At 40.0% G+C, this 18462-nt stretch overlaps 1 protein-coding gene across 1 annotated transcript in view; it reads left to right on the top strand.

Annotated features, from left to right (window-relative positions):
* LOC105008375 (mucin-5AC-like) overlaps positions 1 to 18462 on the top strand; it is a gene marked incomplete at its 3' end in the record, with an annotated part of 142025 nt that overhangs the window by 8425 nt on the left and 115138 nt on the right. The window contains exons 11-16 of the mRNA XM_034288128.1: positions 1892 to 1993; positions 2317 to 2386; positions 3670 to 3807; positions 6778 to 6942; positions 9077 to 9171; positions 9378 to 9504. Of these exons, the coding sequence (XP_034144019.1) occupies positions 1892 to 1993; positions 2317 to 2386; positions 3670 to 3807; positions 6778 to 6942; positions 9077 to 9171; positions 9378 to 9504 (697 nt within the window). The remainder of the gene's footprint in view (positions 1 to 1891; positions 1994 to 2316; positions 2387 to 3669; positions 3808 to 6777; positions 6943 to 9076; positions 9172 to 9377; positions 9505 to 18462) is intronic.

Below are 18462 nucleotides of genomic sequence, written 5' to 3'. Positions count from 1 at the left end.
ATATTCTCGGTGTAAATCAAATAGACTCTGGATTTAGCCCAGAGAAATGTATTTATTATTCCAATCGGACTCTTAATATCTCACCTGGCACAGCCAGAAGAGGACTGGTCACCCCTCTGAGCCTGGATCCTCTCTAGGTTTCTTCCTAAAATTCAACCTTCTTAGGGAGTTTTTCCTAGCCACTGAAATTCAACACTACTGTTGTTTGCTCCTTGGGGTTTAAGACCGGGTGTCTCTGTAAAGCACTTTGTGGCAACTGCTGTTGTAAAAAGGGCTTTATAAATACATTTGATTGATTGATTGATATTCTGTGCTCTGTGGAAATAAAGGACAAATAAAATAAATAAAGGACACATTTTTTCTGATAAAAAACCGCATCATCTTCCGCTTATCCGGGGCCGGGTCGCGGGGGCAGCAGTCTAAGCAGGGATGCCCAGACTTCCCTCTCCCCAGACACTTCCTCCAGCTCTTCCGGGGGGACACCGAGGCATTCCCAGGCCAGCCGGGAGACATAGTCCCTCCAGCGTGTCCTAGGTCTTCCCCGGGGTCTCTTCCCGGTGGGACGGGACCGGAACACCTTCCCAGGAAGGCATTGCGGAGGCATCCGAAACAGATGCCCAAGCCACCTCAGCTGACCCCTCTCGATGTGGAGGAGCAGCGGCTCTACTCCGAGCTCCTCCCGGGTGACCGAGCTTCTCACCCTATCTCTAAGGGATCGCCTAGCCACCCTGCGGAGAAAGCTCATTTCGGCCGCCTGTATCCGGGATCTTGTCCTTTCGGTCATGACCCAAAGCTCATGACCATAGGTGAGAGTAGGAACGTAGATTGACCGGTAAATCGAGAGCTTCGCCTTGCGGCTCAGCTCTTTCTTCACCACGACAGACCGATACATCGACCGCATTTCTGCAGAAGCTGCACCGATCCGTCTGTCAATCTCCCGTTCCATCCTTCCCTCACTCGTAAACAGGACCCCTAGATACTTAAACTCCTCCACTTGAGGCAGGCACTCTCCACCAACCTGAAGTGGGCAAGCCACCCTTTTCCGACTGAGGACCATGGCCTCGGATTTGGAGGTACTGATTTTCATCCCCACCGCTTCACACTCGGCTGCAAACCGTCCAAGTGCATGCTGAAGGTCCTGGCTTGAAGGGGCCAACACGACAACATCATCCGCAAAGAGCAGAGACGAAATCGTGTGGTCCCCAAACCTGACACCCTCCGGCCCCTGGCTGCGCCTAGAAATTCTGTCCATAAAAATTACGAACAGAACCGGTGACAAAGGGCAGCCCTGCCGGAGTCCAACATGCACAGGGAACAAGTCTGACTTACTGCCGGCAATGCGGACCAAGCTCCTGCTTCGGTCGTACAGGGACCTGACAGCCCTTAGCAAAGGACCCAGGACCCCATATTCCCGAAGCACTCTCCACAGGATGCCGCGAGGGACACAGTCGAATGCCTTCTCCAAATCCACAAAACACATGTGGACTGGTTGGGCAAACTCCCATGAACCCTCCATCACCCCGTAGAGGGTATAGAGTTGGTCCAGTGTTCCACGGCCTGGACGAAAACCACACTGTTCCTCCTGAATCCGAGGTTCTACTATCGGCCGTATTCTCCTCTCCAGAACCCTGGCATAGACTTTCCCGGGGAGGCTGAGAAGTGTGATCCCCCTATAGTTGGAACACACCCTCCGGTCCCCCTTCTTATAAAGAGGGACCACCACCCCGGTCTGCCATCCCAGAGGCACTGTCCCCGACTGCCACGCGATGTTGCACAGGCGTGTCAACCAAGACAGCCCCACAACATCCAGAGACTTGAGGTACTCAGGGCGGATCTCATCTGATAAAAAATGAATAACTTTACTGTCATACCTTGTCCCACTTCTCCCCAGCAAATCTATGGGAGTGTTTTCACCGTCCTGGGTGACATAGAGAAATGTGGGACAACAGAGACTTGCCTAAGTGGTGTAACCCTGGTGATTCCACAATCCAAGGTAAGGTTGCCCATGGCCAATGACACACCCACCTGATAGTGTTTTATCTAGACATCAACATTAAACCATTTCAAATAGGTTTTGGAAACAAACTGCATGTTCAGACATTCTGCTGCCATTGACTCCTGTCACCATTTCACACCAGAATTGGGGTCAAGGATATTACAATTCCAGTCAATTCAGTAAAGAACACTGAAATTACAATTTCATTGAAATAAGAGTCTTGTTGACTTTTTTATTTTACTGGAACTTAAATGGAATTAACCCCCAATTTGCATCACACATCTTACCACCTGGAGTCTCACATTTAAGTTAAATTGCAGATGATCGTCATTGAGGCCAGTGGAACCGTCAGTATGGACAAAATGTTATCAACGTTGCCAATCGTCATGGGTGAGTTGCTGGTTCATGGCTAATCAAGAATACTGATAAGGATGTGTGTTGTCTGGTTTTGGTTTTGCCATTAATGAATTACTTATTTTTGCCGGACTGCATAAGCTGAGCCGGCCTTGAAGAGCAAATGTCTCTTACTTATGGACTGACTGAGTGAGTGCCTGACTACCTCTTGTTGAATAATGTAGTGGTTAGAGATGTGGACTACAAAACAACAGGTTCCGTATTCGACTCCCATCACAGTCAAAACCCATTATGCCTTAGGATCGGTTCAGGACAGACAACCTTAGAAGCTACAGGAAGAAAAAAATAAAACAGTTCTGGTGGATATTAAGATTTGTTCAGGACAGACAAAACTTTGCTGGGTAAACCTTCTGTAGCTACGTTTTAGGAAGCCTAAAATGTAACATTTCTGGTGGATATTAGGATTAGTTCAGGATAGACAAACACTTCGCCGGCTACACGATTCTCTCCTCTTTTTCACTTGACGAAAAGTCAGTTATTGTCACCTATATTGTTAGATACCGTATCAATGTCATTCACAAATGGCTGAATAGCTGTTAAAACGGCCAGTGGCAAAAGAAGATTGGTTCAGGATAGACAAAAACCTCACTAGCTACAACCTTTAGTTGCAGGGCTACATTATAGGAAGCCTAAAATAAAACACTTTGCTGTTATATTCCGACTATTTTTAGTGGATTTTCATATTATGCATTAGAATTTGTTCAGGATAGACAAAGACTTTGCTGGCTACACGAATCTCTCGTCTTTTCACTTGACGAAAAAGTCAGTTATCATCACCTATATTGATACTTATTGTATCAATGTCATTTGTGGTGGAGGTAAACTTATTAAGAAATGTATAGTCAGTTTAACACAATGCTTAATGGTGTCTAGCTAAATATTCAAACTGCGTGATGTTACTATGTGACAAAATTATATAATGTCAAGAGGCTATACTATACACCCAGCAAATGTACAGGTCTTAGGCATAGTGGTTAAAGACACAGCCTCTCACGTGGGCGACCATGGGTCGCCTCCAGGGAGGGCAACAACAATTGTCTCATTTTATTTTTCCCTGGCTGAACTAGGCTTCCCTGGATTCTTATTTATACTATTCTCATGCATTACATATACATTTTCTATGTTTTGTTTTTTATTTTCAATCATAGTAAGATGTGTAGGTATTTAATGGAAATGAGTTACACATAACCATCCAGATTGTAAAGGTTTGTTGTCTACCAGATGGTGACTACTGTAGACATTTGGTTTATTTTCCACAGAGAATGTAACGATCTTCAAGCCCTCTACGTTTTACATCGTTGTGCAGACCTCTTATGGGCTTCGTCTGGAGATCCAGTTAACACCTATAATGCAGGTGTACATCACAGCTAGCAGTTCCCTTAAAGGAAAAACCCAGGGTATGTTTCTCTAATTTAAATGAAAAACCCAGGGTATGTTTCTTTTGAGTTCATTCACTGTCCCCTGAAAGATAAATATCTTTAAGTATTTGAGAATCCATGTTAAATTCCCATATTTATATAATTAAAATGCTACTGTTTTGCAGTGTATTTGGTTATCAAACTATTGATAATGTTACATGTGTCACTGTACCACTTTTTGCGGTAATGTTTGTCAAACCTCACCTGGCAACAGGGAAGACAACTCCTGATTCCTTTCTGGCTTACCACTCCAAATAGAGTGAAAAGTTATTTTCTTATGTAATTACAAAACAGGTTGTCAGGAGTTCAGACAGGAAACACCACGTATGAGTTTAACCATTTATTAGAGAACGTACATCAAGTCTTGGTGTTCTGCTCCTTTAGGGTAACTCATTGCCATCACATGATTGTGTATATGATAATACCAAAATAACATACCTTGTTATTATTTATGCAATTCCCATGGCAATAAGCAAGGTATGCAGTACCAATCCCGCCCCCCACAAGGAACAAAGAATCTAACAGGTGAAGGCAGGGGTGGTGGGGGGCATGCACCCACATGATAGTACAAGCCCAACAACTGACTGAGTGAGTAACCTGATGGTTATATAGACAGGTTGCAATCTAACATGTGATAAGAGCGTTCCTGCATCAGCTGATGCATTGCTGACCAATTACCACTCGGGTTTCCTGGCGGAACTACGTTAATTAGGCAAAAAATTATACTAATTGATATAGTATTTCCCTCTTCATGATCTGGTATTTATTTGCTAACTTCATATTGAAAATGTTTTTGTGAGTAAACATACCATTTTGTTGGTAAATGTTATGTAAAATACAAATAATTATAATGGAAATACATTATGCTGCACTTACCATAACTAAATGGCTATGACAAATAGAGTCAGCAGATTGCCTTCCTTAAAGCCTTTTGACAATTCTGAACTTCTTGAAAAGCATTCATAACTTACAATTTTGAACCGGGAGTTGCTAAATATAAATCAAACCAATTGTATAAACGGTTCACGAAAATATTAATGTATTGTGTAGAAATGCCATACTTTGTCTTACTTTACTAAAGGCCTTTTCAAAACTTGTGATAAATACCACACCTGTTTACTTTGTTTCATATACAGTGGGGAGAACAAGTATTTGATACATTGCCAATTTTCCAGATTTTCCTACTTACAAAGCATGTAGAGGTCTGTAATTTTTATCATAGGTACACTTCAACTGTGAGAGACGGAATCTTAAACAAAACCCCAGAAAATCACATTGTATGATTTTTAAATAATTAATTTGCATTTTACTGCTTACGTATTTGATCACCTACCAACCAGTAAGAATTCCGGCTCTCACAGACCTGTTATTTTTTCTTTAAGAAGCCCTCCTGTTCTCAACTCATTACCTGTTTTAAATGCACCTGTTTGAACTCGTTACCTGTATAAAAGACACCTGTCCACACACTCAATCAAACAGACTCCAACCTCTCCACAATGGCCAAGAACAGAGAGCTGTGTAAGGACATAAGGGATAATATTGTAGACCAGCACAAGGCTGGGATGGGCTTCAGGACAATAGGCAAGCAGCTTGGTGAGAAGGAAACAATTGTTGGCGCAATTGTTAGAAAATGGAAGAAGTTCAAGATGACTGTTAGTGTCCCTCGGTCTGGGGCTCCAGGCAAGATCTCACCTCGTGGGGCATCAATGATCATGAGGAAGGTGAGGGATCAGTCCAGAACTACATGGCAGGACCTGGTCAATGACCTGAAGAGAGCTGGGACCACAGTCTCAAAGAAAACCATTGATCCTGCTGTGCACGCAAGGTCCCCCTGCTAAAGCCAGCGCATGTCCAGGCCCGTCTGAAGTTTGCCAATGACCATCTGGATGATCCAGAGGAGGAATGGGAGAAGGTCATGTGGTCTGATGAGACAAAAAGAGAGCTTTTTGGTCTAAACTCCACTCGCCGTGTTTGGAGGAAGAAGAAGGATGAGTTCAACCCCAAGAACACCATCCCGATCGTGAAGCATGGAGGTGTAAGCATCATTCTTTGGGGATGCTTTTCTGCAAAGGGGACAGGACGACTGCACTGTATTGAGGGGAGGATGAATGGGGCCATGTATCGCGAGATCTTGGCCAACAACCTCCTTCCCTCAATAAGAGCATTGAAGATGGGTCGTGGCTGGGTCTTTCAGCATGACAATGACCCGAAACACACTGCCAGGGCAACTAAAGAGTGGCTCCGTAAGAAGCATCTCAAGGTCCTGGAGTGGCCTAGCCAGTCTCCAGACATGAACCCAATAGAAAAACCTGAAGGATCTGGAGAAGGTCTGAATGGAGGAGTAGGCAAAAATCCCTGCTGCATTGTGTGGTCATCTCTGTGATCTCTGTAATTGCAAACAAAGATTTCTGTACCAAATATTAAGTTCTGCTTTTCTGATGTATCAAATACTTATGTCATGCAATAAAATGCAAATTAATTACTTAAAAATCATACAATGTGATTTTATGGATTTTTGTTTTAGGTTTCGTCACTCACAGTTGAAAAGTACCTATGATAAAAATTACAGTGTATCAAATACGTGTTCTCCCCTTTGTATTATCTTCTGTGTATTGTTGTTTTAAGAAAAACAGGTCTGACCAAGACTAATAAGATTTGGTAGAACCTATTTAATTCTATACTCCATAATTTCCCCATAATTTAACAGAACAAATCAACCATCAAACTGTGTGGTGTTTTCACCAGAGTATGCTTACATAGATATGATCTTCATATATGCAGACTATTGCATAATTAGCCTTCTGAATAATCAGCCTACTGCATATGATAATACTCATTGACAATTTTAAGAACATATAGCAACTAATTTCTTTAATATCTAATATCTATATAATTTCTCATATTTGAATTAATCTGTTTTCCTAACAAAGTTTTATATTTCCTATCCAGGTCTTTGCGGAGACTTTAACAGCGTCCAAGCCGATGACTTTAGACCCATCAACGGGCTGGTGGAAGGAACGGCTGTGACATTTGCCAACACGTGGAAGACCCAAGCAAGCTGCCCCGATGTGACCCAGAGCTTTGAGAACCCATGCTCTCTGAGTGTAGTGAATGGTACTCCTTTAACGTCTTTTAAATGTACTATATTTAATTAAATCAAACGCACTTCGTCCCAGCAGAAACAAAATTAGAATAAGATGCTGGAGTAACTTTAGGGTACTTCAGCTGTTGAAAATGACAGGTGCTGGTCATATAATTAGAATTTCATCAAAAAGTTGATTTATTTCAGTAATTCTATTAGAAAGTTGAAACTTCAATATTATATTCATTCATTACACACAGACTGATATATTTCAAATGTTTATTTCTTTTTATTGTAATGATTATAACTGACAACTAATGAAAATCCCAAATTCAGTATCAACCGCTTGATGATATTTAAATTATATGACCAGCACCTGTATTATAATATTTAAGCGTACACTGAGTGCACAATTCTTAGACAAATCGTATTTCTCAAGATTTCTTTTATTGTTGAACAATCACAATGCTTAAAGTCAATCCAAAATATAAATGAACCTCAAACCTGAATGTTAAACAAAGGAAAAGTGTTTTGATCTTTCTCAGGGGAACACATAAGAATGCAAAATTATTAGGCAACAATTGGTGTGCAGAATTTGACTAACACCTACAAAACTCAATGTTTATCACCTAGTTCTAATGTTACTTCTGGACACTCCAGGTAGGTTGCAGTTCTGGGATATGGTGGCACTGGAGAATAATGGGTTCCTGGTAGCTTCACGTTTAATTCTTCTCAAGCCTTTTGCAGTGAATTGGCATCTTTTCTTCTCCTTGTGTTTTTTGCTCCCCAGTCGCAACAAAACCTTTGAGTGTCCGGTGGTCACGCCTCAATAGTTTAGCTATTTCAAAAGTTTTGCATCAACTGTAAAGCATTTAAAAAAAAAAATACTATTTTACTATTTTACTTTAGGTCATGAATCTGATAAACATGATAAAGGTGTTATTTACTGTTGCCACACTCTCATTGCACATTACACAAATACATTTGACCTGAAAATGATTCAATACAATGGGCATTCAAGTTCATATTGTAATGGTTTGGAGTTGGAAAATGTGCATAGAAAGAATGATACAATCAAAATACTCACTTGCCTAATAATTGTGCATGCAGTGTAGTGTTATGGGCTCAACATTGTTTTTTTGTATTGCGGGTGTTTTTACATCTGGCGCTCTGATTGAGAACATCTTAGGACAGGAGACGCCAATTGTCTTAATTATTCAGGAGAGGGTTCACTGGTGATTCAGCACCCAACAGATTGCTGTCACGGTGCTTCTGCGTTTCACCTGGGCCCCAACCTCACCTGTGCTGGTGAAAACGGTTTACTCTGACTGCCCCAACCTCTGAACCTCTGAAATGCAACCAGCACAGAACATGGTGCTAACTGACTAACAATTCCACACCTGTTCAGCAGGGACATAATATATCCTGTCACACTGGGACATAATATATCCTGTTTCACTGGGTCATAATATATCCTGGCACAGCGCATTGGTGTAATAAAATGTTCTGTGAGAGAGTCACCTTTGGTTGTTTTCAATCAATAAACCAATCAAATGTAATTATAAAGCCCTTTTTACATCAAAGTATTTTTTCAAAACACACGACCTTTAACCCAAAGGAGCAAACAATAATATTGTTGAATTTCAGTGGCTAGGAAAAACTCCCTAAGAAGGCCGAATTTTGGGAAGAAACCTAGAGAGGAACCAGAGAGTCTTTCAAGCCTGGTACTCTGGAGGTTTGGGCCAAGACCTCATGTCATCCTAGGTTTAAACAGGGCAGGAGACAGGGAACATTTAGAAAATTGATTCCTTAGATCTACAAGGATTTATAGTTCCTTCTCTTAAATGAGATTATAGAGTGCTGAAAGTTTTTTTATGCCCTCTTTGGTTTTCTCTACTTTGATGAACTTCCTAGTTTTTTCTGCCTTTCCTGAGGTAAATTATGTGAACATCCATGGTGAGTATCTGATAAACTTTTTTGGATACGCCTGTGGATGCTTTTCCAGACCTATTTTATCCTCGACTTGTGCTTCATTGTACATTCCCTCCGGTTAAAGCGGATTGTATTTATTAACATATACTGTAGGTATCTATTAAAAGGAACATTATTGTCTGGAAAAATTGTTTGTGGACTCTTTGCCCTGTTAAACGCTCATATGTTTTACAGAGAAATATGCCAAGCATTGGTGCTCAATGCTATCTGATGCTGCAGGAATATTTTCTGAATGCCACAGTGAGGTCCACCCAGATCCCTACCAAGAAGTAAGAAATAATGATTTGCATTCGTATTTAGTAAAAATATTACAAGGAAATGTGTTTTTAAAAAGGATTTGTGAACCTTTTAGTGTATGACTACATCTAACTACATACGTAGTTTTATTAAAATGCTTTTTTGAGCAATTTTAGAAAAACAGATTTTCATTCTGTTTCACCCATCTCATCTTTTCCCTTCTCTCCCTCATCTGTAGAATTGCATGTATGACAGCTGTAACTGTGAGAAGACTGAGCAGTGCATGTGTGCAGCAATCTCCTCCTACGTCCACGCCTGTGCTGCTGCTGGCATCCTGCTGACAGGATGGAGAAACACCACCTGTGGTGAGAACAACATCAGAGGCTGAATTAAATACTAAAACTATGCTAAACTCACTGACGGTAAACCCAAATGAATCCCGTTCTAAAGTAAAGTCTCCCTTAAATCCCAGTGTGAAAACCCTAAACCGATGTTCAATGTTGAATCTCCAATCTGTTTCTACAGGAAATTACGCTCAGTGCCCTGACACGATGGTGTATGACTACAATATGACCAGCTGTGGTCGCACCTGTCGCTCGCTAAGCCAAAAGGACTTTACCTGCCAGGTACATTTACATCACTGATTACCAAACGTTATAGGGAATTTGAATAGAATCCCTAAGAAAATCATCTTCTCCTATGAATGAGAAACCTGATAGTCTTCGACTGTTATAGAAGACAGCCTGTTAGTGGTAACGTACATAACCACAAAGCACAAGAATGACTGTGTCATTGTTTGATGGGATGTCATTATGTGTTGGGATGTCAAATTTTCAGTAGTTAGCAATTAGTTATAGCTCCGGAAAAAATTAAGAGACCACTGCTTCTTTTTCTTTCCTTTCCACAAATGTTGAAAAGGAAGGTTTTGAGTGAGGGACAGAAGTGTTAAAGTTAAGAGACCACTGAAAATTGAACGCTGCTTTTCCTCACTCAAAACTTTCCTTTTCAACTTTTTTGGAAAGGAAAGAAAAAGGTGCAGTGGTCTCTTAATTTTTTCCAGAGCTGTATTGTTGGATTGCGTGCAGTAAAACCTTAGCAAGCCCTGATTTACACTCACCTAAGGGATTATTAGGAACACCTGTTAAATTTCACATTAATGCAATTAATCTAATCAACCGATCACATGGCAGTTGCTTCAATGCATTTAGGGGTGTGGTCCTGGTCAAGACAATCTCCTGAACTCCAAACTGAATGTCAAAATGGGAAAGAAAGGTGATTTAAGCAATTTTGAGCGTGGCATGGTTGTTGGTGCCAGACGGGCCGGTATGAGTATTTCACAATCTGCTCAGTTACTGGGATTTTCACGCACAACCATTTCTAGGGTTTACAAAGAATGGTGTGAAAAGGGAAAAACATCCAGTATGCGGCAGTCCTGTGGGCGAAAATGCCTTGTTGATGCTAGAGGTCAGAGGAGAATGGGCCAACTGATTCAAGCTGATAGAAGAGCAACTTTGACTGAAATAACCACTTGTTACAACTGAGGTATGCAGCAAAGCATTTGTGAAGCCACAACATGCACAACCTTGAGGCGGATGGGCTACAACAGTGGAAGACCCCACGGGTACCACTCATCTCCACTACAAATTGGAAAAAGAGGCTACAATTTGCACGAGCTCACCAAAATTGGACAGTTGAAGACTGGAAGAATGTTGCCTGGTCTGATGAGTCTCAATCTCTTTTGAGACATTCAGATGGTAGAGTCAGAATTTGGCATAAACAGAATGAGAACATGGATCCATCATGCCTTGTTACCACTGTGGAGGCTGGTGGTGGTGGTGTAATGGTGTGGGGGATGTTTTCTTGTCACACTTTAGGCCCCTTAGTGCCAATTGGGCATTGTTTAAATGCCAAGGCCTACCTGAGCATTGTTTCTGACCATGTCCATCCCTTTATGACCACCATGTACCCATCCTCTGATGGCCACTTCCAGCAGGATAATGCACCCTGTCACAAAGCTTGAATCATTTCAAATTGGTTTCTTGAACATGACAATGAGTTCACTGTACTGAAAAGGCCCCCACAGTCACCAGATCTCAACCCAATAGAGCATCTTTGGGATGTGGTGGAACGGGAGCTTCGTGCCCTGGATGTGCATCCCACAAATCTCCATCAACTGCAAGATGCTATACTATCAATATGGGCCAACATTTCTAAAGAATGCTTTCAGCACCTTGTTGAATCAATGCCACGTAGAATTAAGGCAGTTCTGAAGGCGAAAGGGTGTCAAACACAGTATTAGTCTGGTGTTCCTAATATCCTTTAGTTGAGTGTACATGGACATGTTATGTGCCAGTAATGTTACACAGGCCATTGCCAGGTTTGTGGTTTTATGTTGGTCAGACTACTTATTTGGTCACAATACAGTTGTGAACATTCACTTTGGGACTGAAGATATTACAAAGGCTTGAAACCATCTCTAAAGGAAGACAAATGATTAGTAGTTAAAGCTTTTGTCATCATTTTATCATCTTGATGTAATATAATTTTAGATGCCATATAATGTTAACAAGGCGATACATATTGAGGGATGTCCATAGACTTTTATCTATACTCTTAAAGGAAAAGGATCTTAGAGTATATTTTACTTTGAAACAGTGTGGGTTCTTCAAAAGAAAAATGACAAAGTATACTGTGAAGGATATATTCTTTACAGGGTTATTGGAAAAACTTGTAAGGAGTTTCTTTGTAAAGAACCCCTAATAGACCATCCAAGAACCTTTTATTTTTAGAGTGTAGAAAACGTTCCCATTCTTGACAGACCTTTGATAACTAATGCTAGTTAATTGCAATCTGTCAAAATAATGAGAACCTTTGCGATCTGATAATAGGATGATGTTGGCAACTTATTGTCTACAAAATATTAGCCTACATCAGTTAAATGTTGGCACACATGCTAATGCAAGCTTATTTATTAAGAGCAGTCTTATTATTGGGCTACATTCCCTGAATGTGTTCATCCATAGATGCTACATCCTGTATATGACTGTGCCAATTGTTCCCACTATTTGGAGTTAAAGATATTTAAAGTTTTCATTGATTGTCATAATCATTGAAAAGGATTTAAAATACACATAAATAATGTGATGGAAATTCCATTGTATCGACACTCGGAGTAAGGGACATCGAGACAACGTTCTATTTTGTACATTCTAACCATTTTATTAACTATTATGCACATATGAGAGACGCGTCAACCGCTTACACACACATAATCGTCTGAGGAGTCTCTGACTCCAAACATGCACAAAAAGGGGTGTGGTAAGATGCTGCCATCTGTCTCATGTCAATCAAACACCTTTGTTCTATCACACAATTCAAATGCTATCTTCCCCCACCTTCTCCTATAGCTTGGGCCTCAGTACTGCTGTTGCAGCTATATTAGTTGTTACTGTTACAGACGTTCCCTTTACCTCCCAGGGAATCAAACACATGTTCTGACTGAACTTCAACAGGTAGAACACGTGTCTGTGGATGGTTGTGGCTGTGCTGAGGGAACCTACATTAATGACCAGGGAAAATGCGTCCCTGCCTCAAGCTGCCCCTGCTACTATGGAGACAAGGTCCTGGAACAAGGGTTTACAAGTATCAATGGGGCTCCTTGGTAAGGACTTGATCCACAATGTTATTTGTGAAAAATAATTTGTACCTGCAGTTGAATTAGTTGGCATCTGTGCAAAAATGGGTGAACATTTTCTTTGTTGCTCTAAATCAGGGGCTTGACAAACTCATACTGGGTGACACATTAAACATTCAACAGCGTCTAAATATATATTTTTTTCATTTAAAAGTATAAATATTTCTCCAATGTTTAAGATTTATTTTACTAAATCCATCTGCTGGCTGTATTGGACCCCTGGATTAGCCCATATGTTTGGCACCCCAGATCTTATTTAAAAATATATTGGCCTGTTGAAAAGGTTTTAGAATATGCTATCTGGTTTAGAATGATGTAAAAAGGGCTTTATAAAAACATTTGATTGATAGAATAAAAAATCTACAATGTAGCTATGCCAGAACTGTTTTACATGTTCTGGCATGTCCTGCATGTCCATGGCAATGTATCCTGTTTTCATCTCATGCACAGAAACAAGTCATTGGCTCTAATGGTTGTAGTTCTTTATTTTTAAAATGTTCCACATTGTAGAATAATAGTGAAGAGGTGAAACTTAAACAACACCTATGGAATAATGAAATAACCATTATTACACCTATGGAAAAACCTTTAAAAAAATCTATATTTTAGATTCTTCAAAGTAGCCACTCTTTGCCTTGATCACAGCTTTGCACTCTCATGATCATTCTCCCAATGTAGGTTTGTCCAAACAAAATAAGGTGAATAAATGCTGAGCCTTTAGGCAAGGCTGTCAATCTTAATTTCACCAAGGTGGTCATCAATAATGTCTGATTCCCTGCCTGACGCTCCGCTTTCCAGGGATGTCTCGGGAGGAGTGGGTTGTGCAAAAAACGAATTTCCATTCCAACATGAATAATTCATATGTGAGAAATGGGACAAGCCACTTATTAAATCAAAATATGTTTCTTTTGTTAAAATCTTGTTTAAGCTGTTAAAAGAATGGTGCAGCAAGATATTGTTGGAAATAAAAACATTTAATGGTTTGGTTTTTTGTCCCATTGGTGTTACCAGAATAAAACCTAAGGTCACACAACAAAATATCTGGTCAACAAATTGGTCACTCAGATCTCTGGTTGTGGCTGCATTGAAATATTTATCTTTGAATGCTGGAAGATGCATGCAAATCATGCTTAACCTCTTTTCTTGTATACCTTTTCACTAGTTCATGCAGAAATGGGATATTAAGCTGTACTGGGGAAGTAACTCCTTCATGTGAGTACTCCTAAATTACAAACATATCTTTATTTGCCAAACACAGAAAATGATTTTGTAACAAGATATTACATTCCCAACAGAATACAACTAACCCCAGGTATAGCCCTAAAAACCTACTAAAACCTACTATTGTCCCTTTCAGCCTGCGAAAGTCCAATGGTTTTCTTCAACTGTTCCAATGCTGCACCTGGTGCCAAAGGCTCAGAGTGTCAGAAGAGCTGCCAAACAATAAACCATGACTGTGTAAGTCTGCAACAGAACAGGCCTTACTCATTTTTTTAATACAGTTGTACCAATATGATGTTTCTTATATTTAATTTCATATAATTGTTTGTTATAGTTCAGTAAAGAGTGCCTGTCAGGTTGTATGTGTCCTGATGGTCTGCTGTCTGATGGGAATGGAGGATGTGTCAAGGAAGAGCGTTGTCCCTGTTCTCACAATGGAGTTGACTACCAACCTGGGGAGAAAATTAAAATAAAATGCAATAATTGGTAAAAAAAAAAAATCATATTTTTGTTCTTGTTCTTCAGCTCAGGGTAGATAGCCATGCTGGGGGAAAAAGAAAATTCTGTGTATAATTCAAGTCTCAATTTTCCTTCCGTAAAGTAAATTGCAATTAGGGCTGTCACAATTCTTTGAGTAACTGAAACATTTGGATAACAAAAAATACTCAGTTACAACTGATTGCCCGAGGTTTCTATTAAAAAGGGATTGAGAACATTGAGGTTGTTCTAGCAAAAAAGGCAGACCCAGTCCAAAGTTTGGGATAATGTCACTCTAAAAAGTAATGTTAAACTGGTTGCATGTCGCTACTGCATGACTGAACATACGTTATACAACAATTGGAGAGGAAGCGTTCATACACAGAGGTATCAGACAGACCGAGGTTTGGGCACCTGCTCATTCCCAACTGTCGCATCTTTATTCTTTATAACAACTTTTCAGCAGTGCTAATATAATTGCAAAAGGGTTAGCCTTTAATTTATTTTTTACTTGGATTAGCAAACACAATGTTCCATTGAAACGCAGGACTGATAGTTGCTGATAATGGGCCTCTGTACGCCCATGTTGATATTCCAGTAAAAATCCTCCATTTAGCTAAAATAGTCATTTACAACATTTACAATGTCTACACTGTATTTCTGCTTATTTTGTTGTTATTTTAATGGACAAAAGCATTTTCTAAGTGACCCCAATCTTTTGAACAGTAGTGTAAGTTACCCAGCAACTATTTCACGCAGTATTTTTGCTATGTAGTCTATGGGGGTTGTTTTAATTAAGAAAATAAAAGTGTTATTGCTATTTATTTATTTACTGTGTAGGTTAAAGGTGTTGCAATACCAATCATAAACAAAACACTTGCAATGTAGTATTTGAAATAATTATAAGATGTTGTGCTTTGTTTTCATCAAAAACACCAAAGTCTTTCTTTTATCGTATTAACTCGATTAAGCTTCAGAATAGCCGACAAAATAATAGATTACCAAAATAGTAATTAATGACAGCCCTAACTGCAATATTTTAAATTTGTTTACTTAACCGGATAAGTCGGTTAAGAACATTGTCATTCTCAGTTATGATTTACAATAATTATTCCATTAAATTAAATACAGGGAAACATGTTAACAGATATGTTTGAAGGATTTAGCAGGTGCATTGAACAGATAGCAGCTTGTTAGGTTTGTTTATTAGGCCAACGTAAAATAGGCCAACGTTTCACAATACAATCCTGACGTGTTTGCATCCCTGTAGCACTTGCAGTGGAAGCAATTGGGATTGCACCAATAACGTGTGTCCCGGGACGTGTGCCATATATGGAGATGGTCATTACATCACATTCGATGAGAAAAGGTTTAATTTCAATGGAGACTGTGAATACACTCTAGCTCAGGTACGGCAATACTGGTCTATACTATGGTTGAGAACAATACTTTTATTTACATTGTAATCCTCGGGTATACAAGACTTCAAATAATGACTTGGATTAAGTCATTAATGATAAAAGCTAAAGAATAAAACATTTTATTTTGTGTTTAATTGTATTTATCCTGCAGGACTACTGTTTCAACAATCTAAACGGAACCTTTAGAGTGATCACACAGAACATTCCCTGTGGAACTACCGGCACAACCTGTTCCAAGGCCATCAAGCTCTTCTTGGGGGTAAGGAACACTGTGAAAAGTGCCATACATGCATTCATACAGTCAATAAATGGCTTAGTTGATTACATTTGTAATTGACTGACTAATTGACTTATTAATTAATTAATCACTCATTCATTATAAAGGAACACTGTTAAAAGGGATTAATTAAAGCAAAAACGAATTACATTCGTCATTCACCAACTCGTTGATCGTTTGATTAAATTACTGATTAATTGACTAGGATAAATTACACAAGGACAATGTAAACGGTATTACATTTAACTGCTGGTTGTGACTAATTACCATCCAACTCACAGCACCAATTTATATGCCCAGAGTTTATGAAAAAAAAGAGAGAAAAAAAAGTGTTTCCCTTTCAGAGCAAAGAGATTATACTACAAGATGAAGTTGTAAAAGTGGTGAAGCAGGAGAACGGGATAGATGTGGACTTCAAGGTCCACACTGTTGGTCTGTACATTGTTATTGAGGCTGGAAATGGTCTGATTCTAATGTGGGATAAGAGAACAAGCCTGTTCATCAAACTCGACTCTAAATTCAAGGTGAGTGGCTAGAATTGGACCATTTAAACCTTTGATTATCTCTGTGTCAATGTTGTATTTTCATTTAAATATGTCTTTTATATACGACAGTAGAGTACTTACAGCACACCTAATTTGCTAGTTCACATTAAAAACTTTCTTGGGAGTACAAATCAAAACGTTATCTTCCAGGGACAAGTGTGTGGTCTGTGCGGAAACTACGACGGAAATGGGAATAATGACTTCACGTCCAGAAACCAGGAAGTGGTTGTGGAAGCGCTGGCATTTGGCAACAGCTGGAAAGTGTCTCCCGGTTGCCCCGATGCTGTTGACATAAGGGACCCGTGCACCGTGAGGTCGTACAGGCAGTCCTGGTCTCTGAAACGCTGCAGCATCATCAAGAGTCCAGTATTCGCAGACTGCCACTCCCAGGTACAGAACCCATGACCACTAGTCTATTGAATAGTCTATAGACAGTGACCTCTAGTCTATTGAATAGTCTATACACAGTGATCACTTGTCTCTTCAATAGTCTATAGACAGTGGCCACTAGTCTCTTGATTAGTCTATACACAGTGATCACTAGTCTCTTGAATAGTCTATAGACTTGTATGTTTGACTGTAAGTCTTTTTTAAGGGTTTGAGTGATTTCATTTAATTCATTATTGAGTCATCTATATACAAATACACAAGATATGTTGGTGGTAGATCATTAGCAATTTGGTAATTTTGGTAGTACTCTAGATCTTTGCTAATACTCTAGATCTTTGGTAATGCTCTAGATCTTTTGGTAATGCTCTAGATCTTTGGTAATGCTCTAGATCTTTGCTAATGCTCTAGACCACAGGTGTCGAACGGGTTCCACAAAGGGCCGAGTGTCTGCAGGTTTTTGGTTTTTCCTATAAATTGGTTCCTAGTTCATACCTACACAACCAGGTGAGGGCAGAAACTAACCAATCAGTGACCTAATTAACCAATCAAGTACAAGGAGAGAGCAAAAACCTGCAGACACTCGGCCCTCCGTGGAACCGGTTTGACAACTGTGCTCTAGACCATTGGTAATACTCTAGACCAGGGGTCTCCAAACCATTCCACGGAGGGCCATGTGTCTGCTGGTTTTTTGTTTTTCCTATAAATTGGTTCCCAGTTCACACCTAAGAAACCAGGTGAGGGTAGAAACGAACCAATTAGTAACCTAATTAGTCAATCAAATACAAGGAGAGAGCGAAAACCTGCAGACACTCGGCCCTCCGTGGAATAGTTTGGAGACCCCTGCTCTAGACCATTGGTAATACTCTAGACCATTGGTAATACTCGAGATTATTGGTAATACTCTAGATCTTTGGTTATACTTTAGATCTTTGGTTATACTCTAGATCATTGGTAATACTCTAGATCATTGGTAATACTCTAGATCATTGGTAATACTCTAGATCATTAGTAATACACTAGATCATTAATAATAAGTAATAATAAACAGATCATTGTTGATAGCACAACTGTGGTCGGTGTAACTAGCAAGTGATTTCGTTGATCAAACTAATAAATAGGTATGTGTAATTGCCTGTCCCTGAAAGGTGGACCCCACCCCATATCATGATGAGTGTGTCAGGGACTCGTGTGCCTGTGACACTGGGGGAGACTGTGAGTGTTTCTGTACAGCTGTAGCAGCCTACGCCCAGGCCTGTAATGAGGTCGGGACTTGCATACGCTGGAGAACGCCAGACATC

The sequence above is a fragment of the Esox lucius genome, chromosome 19 (assembly GCF_011004845.1).
Source record: "Esox lucius isolate fEsoLuc1 chromosome 19, fEsoLuc1.pri, whole genome shotgun sequence".
Taxonomy (NCBI): Eukaryota; Metazoa; Chordata; class Actinopteri; order Esociformes; family Esocidae; genus Esox; species Esox lucius.
Note: the sequence above shows the minus strand (reverse complement) of the source record. Positions and strands in the feature narration are given on the sequence as shown.